We start from the raw sequence: 5,978 nt of genomic DNA, 5'->3' as shown, positions 1-5,978 counted from the left end.
TGCAGAAAAGGTAAGGAAAAGCTTAACAAAAACAGAACTGAATATTGTTCACTTTATCAAAAAGAGAACACAAACAGAGCATACATAGGTTCCAAAATCTCTAAAGAGGTTACACAAACATAACAGAAAACAAAAAAACAAATATAGAATATGACTATTAACACGCAACTCCTTCTCTTCACTCCTCATTTACATACAGGTGATTTACATACAGGTGTGGTAAGAAAACTCCTCCTTGTTGGATTCTATAGAGAAGATTTTTACCTCTTTCGGGTATTCAAAGGAAATTATCTTTACCATATCCGTATTCTTTGTCCTCGGACGAAGAATACATTGTTAAATATTCTCTATTTGTTAAAGGCACAGAAAATTGATTATTACATCTTTTAATAATAAACATAATAGTAGTCAACTTTCCTAAATTTATTTTTAAATAAAGTACAGTTTAAAGCATAGGGTATCTGCCTAGATATTAACCCTGTTAACCTTAGACTAGTGATGCATGATATTTAACCTCCAGGATCATTACAATGTTAATACACGAAATATCATTCCTTATGCTATGAATTTATCAAATATGCATTATAAAAGGGTTATAAGGATTCTATTTGAAATTTGAGTAGTTGGTAAGAAACCAGAAAACGTGTCTATTATTGGCATTCAAATTTCAACCTCTATTTGATCTTACATAACGATAATCATTTGGTGTTAATCCCGTTATGCAGTTATAGTTCCATACAAGTGAGGAAAAGCATACCCAATGTAGCACATTTCATTTATATTTACAACATATTCTAGATTTCTAGAAAAAATAAAAATTGTCACTTGCAATACGAACCAAAACACAATGAGCAAAACTGTGGTGATATCAGAACCCAATGGAAATGACAAACAAGACCGTCAGCAAGTGTGGGTGATGATGATGGAGTAACAGAAGTTCATAGGAAAAAAGTGTATATATCTACCAATTTCAAGTGACTGAACACTTGATCAGCTCAAAAGTAACATACAAAACTCTGCTTATAACCTCAAGTCTCATCCTTCCATGATTGCCTTCGATCTCTTGGTTTCATTGTATGTCTTATATACAGAAAAGAAAGTGCAATAACCCTCCTCCAATTTCAGGTAGGACAGATAAGTGTCACCAGAATTGTCAATTCTGTCCAGCAACACTCCAAATGTTGAAAAACTTTCTATTTCCTCCTCAACCGTCAAAAGGCTTTGAGTCTCACAGTAAATATCCTATTTTCATGCTTCATCAATGAAACTGTCTCTCAGAGAGAAGCTATCAAGCGTATCATTATCTGTGTCAACCTGAAGCTCTTTGAACATGGCCATCACTTGTATCATGGTCGGCCGACGGTAGGGCCTCTCATCTAGACACTCAAAGGCAATTCTCAAATACTGAAATAGTTCACTTTCACTAGATGATTGCACAATTAAATCAGGATCAAGTATTTCATTAATTCTCTTCTCTTTGTAAAGCTTCTTAGACCAACCAACAAGATTGTTGTCATCACCAAACTCGGAAGAGTCGATTGGCCTTCTACCTGATAGAAGCTCAAGCAGTATGACACCATAACTATAGACATCCCCTTTAGCTGTACATCGGAAACTCTGGTAGTACTCAGGGGGTACATAACCCGGTGTTCCGGCAAGTGTGCTGACAGTTAAATGAGTATCGAGGGCATTGACCAATCTTGCCATGCCAAAATCAGAAACTCTAGCCTCAAAATCTTCATCAAGAAGAATGTTGCTGGACTTCATGTCCCTGTGTATAATGTGAGGAATGCAACTATGATGAAGAAATGCAAGACCTCTTGCTGACCCTATGGCAATCTTCTTTCTTGCACCCCAATCAAGATTTGAACCTCCTCCTTTTGCCCTTTCATGTAAAACAGCCTCAAGACTTCCCCATTTCATGAACTCGTACACAAGAAGCCTCTCCTCCCCAACTTTACAGTAACCCAGCAGCTGAACCAGGTTCCTATGCTTAATCTTCCCAATAGTTTCCATCTCAGCCATGAACTCCCTATCTCCCTGACCCGTCACATGAATGAGCTTCTTGATGGCAACAACACAGCCATCTTTGAGTTTAGCCTTGTACACTTCACCAAATCCCCCAGAGCCGATCAAACTCTCAGCACTGAAACCATTAGTAGCCTCGAGAAGATGTGCGAAAGTCAGCTTCCGCAGAGGCTTCTCAAAGGTGGCAACATTGATGCTCAGAGGCTCAGGAAAGCTGGAAATCTTCCAACTACTGCTCCCCGAAGTGGGAAGACTCTCTATATACTTTTCTCTAATCTCCTCCTTCTTCTGAGCCTTCCTCACCCTGTACAAAGCCAACACAAGCCCAAGCGCAAACAAGAGGAAGCAAAGCAAACCAATGACAACCCCAGCTGCTACAGGCTGCTTCTTCTTCCAAACCACAACACCCACTGAGCGGTTCTTCGAAGCACTACACGATGGCAGCGGCAGGCCGCAAAGGCCAGAGTTGTTCTCGTATCTAGAAGCTGGAAAAGTAGTCAACTGACCTCCAGAAGGAATGGACCCGGTGAGATTATTATTAGAGACGTCAAGGTCACTGAGAAAAGAAAGGCTCTGCAATGAACCAGGGATGGACCCATTAAGACTGTTATGTGACAGATCAAGCACCCCAATTACTTTCAAACCACCAAAACTATCTGGAATGTTCCCACTCAGCCTATTGTGCCCCATATTCAACACCTGCAAATAGGCCATGCCACCCAAATTCCCAGGAATAGTCCCAGACAGCAAGTTGTAGGAAAGGTCAAGGTAGATCATGCTCCCATTGGAAGAAAAAGTATACACGGTCCAACCGGAGTAAATCCGCGTCAATGGGCACGAATGCACCATGGGAAAACCTTCAAGTCTCTCTGTTCTGATATCCTCAAACTCAACCAACCCACCAGCACCCCTGCAACTAGTCCCACCCTCGTTCCTCACAAACGCAAACTGCTTCCCTGAAACCTTGCCCGGGATAACCAGTCCCGCTTGATCAGCAAGCTCAAACGGGATATTCCCAGTTAGGTTATTGCTATTCAAATCTAACCATATCAACTTCCCACACTTGCCTATCTCCGGTGGAATCCTCCCACTCAGCGAGTTGTTCCCAAGCTGGAGAATCGCCAATACGTTCAATTTCCCAATCCCAGAAGGTATCGCTCCGGTTAACCGGTTGCTCGCCAGCGACACCCATATCATGTTGGTGCAATTGGCAATTGACTTCGGAATTGACCCAGAAATGAAGTTATTGTTGAGAATCAAATTCTCCAAGTTCCCTCCTTTAACACAAATTCCTTCTGGGATTTCCCCAGTGAGATTATTCGCCCACATAATCAAATCAGAGAGGTTAGGCAAAGCCCAAACCTCCCACGGAATCGAACCGTTCAAGCTGTTAAAGCTGAAATCAACGGTTCTCAAATTCTTACAATCACCGAGCTGTGACGGCACCGTCCCGGAAAGGTAATTGCCCGCAAGGATCAACTTCTCCAGCTCGGAAGGGCAAAAGAACGACGGAACATTGCCGTTTAACCGGTTCGAGCTCAAGTCAAGCACCCGAAGCCGTTTCAGGTTAACAAGCGAAAACGGAACCTGTCCCGTTATGTTATTAAACGCCACGTTTAGATACTCAAGACTCTGAAGGTTGCTAACCACGGACACGAGGAAGTTCCCAGAGAAATAGTTCCTCGCAAGGTTCAAACTCAGCATGGAAGAACAGTTCACGAAGCTCAAAGGCAACGCACCAGAAAGCATGTTCTCGGAGAGATCAAGCTCCACGAGACTTCCGCAGAGGCTTCCGAGCTCGCTCGGAATCTCGCCGAAGAATTTGTTGCGGTCGAGAAACAAAGACTTCAAGCTCCTCAAACTCCGAAGAATCTCCCCGGGAATCTCGGCTTCAAACTCATTGCGAGAAAGATCCAGAACCTCGAGCCTGTTGCAGCTGCTCAACCCGCGCGGAAACTCTTCTCCGGAGAGCGCATTGCGCGAGAAGCTCAACCGCGTTAGGCTACCGCACGAGGAGAAATCCAGCCGCGAGAAGTTGTTGAACGAGAAATCGAGAACCTGAACGGCGTCATTCACGAGCCGAGGCGGCACCGCCCCAGAGAGAAGATTGTGGGAGAGGTCCAAGGTGGAGAGGTTCGCGCTTCGCGAAACGAGCGACTCGCCGAGTTGACCCGTGAGTCTGTTGTTGGAGAAGTTCAGATAAACGAGAGCGGAGCTCGCGAGAGAGGACACGAGAAGGCTCACGTCGGAGACGAGGTTTCTGGACAAGTCGAGTTGGGCCAGGGAAAGCCCAGAGTCAGGCCCAAGGCCGAGCCCAGCGGTGATGAGATTATTGGAGAGGTTTAAGTAAGTGAGGCGGTTACACGGAGTTAGGTTTGCGAAAGGAAACTTGCCGGAGAAGTTGTTGAAAGAGAGGTCGAGTGTTTGAAGCGTGCAAAACGGCGAAACGCTGAGGTTGAAAGCGGAGAAGGAGTTGCCACGTAGGACGAGGGTGCTTAGCGAGGGGAGGGATGTGAGGGTGGGGAGGTGGAGGGTGCCGGAGAGGGAGGCGCCGGAGAGGTCGATGGCGGTGACGCGGGGTGGCTGGGGCGAGCAGGTAACGCCGCGCCACGCGCACGGGGACGGCGCGTCGGGGAGCCAATCGGAGAGGAAGCCGCGGGGGTCGGAGGAAACGTGGAACTGCTTGAAGCGGATGAGGAGATTCGCATCGGAGGTTGATGCCGGTTCTGATTCTGCTTCTGCTGTTGTTACTGCAACGAATAAGGCAATCAGAAGAAGGGAGGTAATTACTAGTGTTGGTGACCACGACATGTTCCTCCTGAGGTATGGTTTCGCTCTTTTCATTTGGGTTTTTTCACTCTCTGCTTCATGGAAAATTAATCATTAGTTTTAGCTTATGCCTATTATGCATAATACGATATGCACATGCTTATGCTTCCTTCCCATTGATCAACTAAATCACTGTGTATGCATCCGTGCGTGCGTGTGAGAGTGAGTTCAAATCGAAAACTGCATGGAATTTCTTTATGTTTGTTTTTGTCTTTTCCTACACCGTTTTTTATTTTGTTTTGGCAGAGATATAGAAAAATGAAAATTATAAATAAAAGAAGTGTGTCTTGTCCCGAATTTCAGAGTTGTGTGGCTGTACGCGTACCTACCCTGAGCTAATAGGTTTGATTTTGGGGTTGCTTTTTGAACGTTTTCTTTACGGGGAGAAAAGAAAGAAAGATAGGACTTGCTGGGGAAGCTGAAATTACGTGAGAGAAGGAATCGTCGCGTGGTGTTATTGTTTTTAAATCACAAATATAACTATTATTATAAATATTAAAAAATATTAATGTTGTCCATTCTTTTAAAAAAAGTGGTCCAAATGGCTTTCCGGTTTCAAAGACGTAATTATCACCCAAACTTTGGGTTTTGAAAATGTGGAAACGGAACCCGGTGTCAAAATTAGGGGAAAGAGGGTTATGCAAGCTACTACTACCCTACTTCCTCTGTTTCTCAAATTTTCTCCACTAATAATTAATAAATATTAAGTGGCATTAAATAAATTCTTATGCCAATATCTATACTTTTGTTTTATTTAGAGGTATAAGTTTTATATAATTATAATTAATAATTTGTTTTAATGCATAAAAAATTTAAAAATAATTAATAATAATGTTGATGTATCGTTTTCTTTTAATTGGTTGGCGTTTAATTTAATGTTATTAAAAATTAAAATATAATCAAGCATAAAAAAAAAATTTGTTTCTAAATAACTTGTCATATAAATTTATATTATTTTAATTAGGAAAATTAATTATTTAACTTTTAACATAAATATAATAGAATAAATAATCATTAATTGTACATTAAATAAAGTTCTTAAACACTGATTAACAAATTTTAAATATATATATATATATAACTAGATATTAAGGAGTGATTTTAATAATTATAATTTTAAT

General features: G+C 42.1%; 1 protein-coding gene across 1 annotated transcript; it reads right to left on the bottom strand.

Moving 5' to 3' along the window:
* Positions 1-744: 744 nt before the first annotated feature.
* LOC108334206 (receptor-like protein kinase BRI1-like 3) lies at positions 745-5,197 on the bottom strand. The gene has a single exon (XM_017569914.2). It carries the CDS (start codon positions 4,870-4,872, stop codon positions 1,249-1,251), a length of 3,624 nt encoding a protein of 1,207 aa, XP_017425403.1. The 5' UTR covers positions 4,873-5,197; the 3' UTR covers positions 745-1,248.
* Positions 5,198-5,978: the final 781 nt, after the last annotated feature.

The sequence above is a fragment of the Vigna angularis genome, chromosome 11 (genome assembly GCF_016808095.1).
Source record: "Vigna angularis cultivar LongXiaoDou No.4 chromosome 11, ASM1680809v1, whole genome shotgun sequence".
In the NCBI taxonomy this organism is placed as follows: Eukaryota; Viridiplantae; Streptophyta; class Magnoliopsida; order Fabales; family Fabaceae; genus Vigna; species Vigna angularis.
Note: the sequence above shows the minus strand (reverse complement) of the source record. Positions and strands in the feature narration are given on the sequence as shown.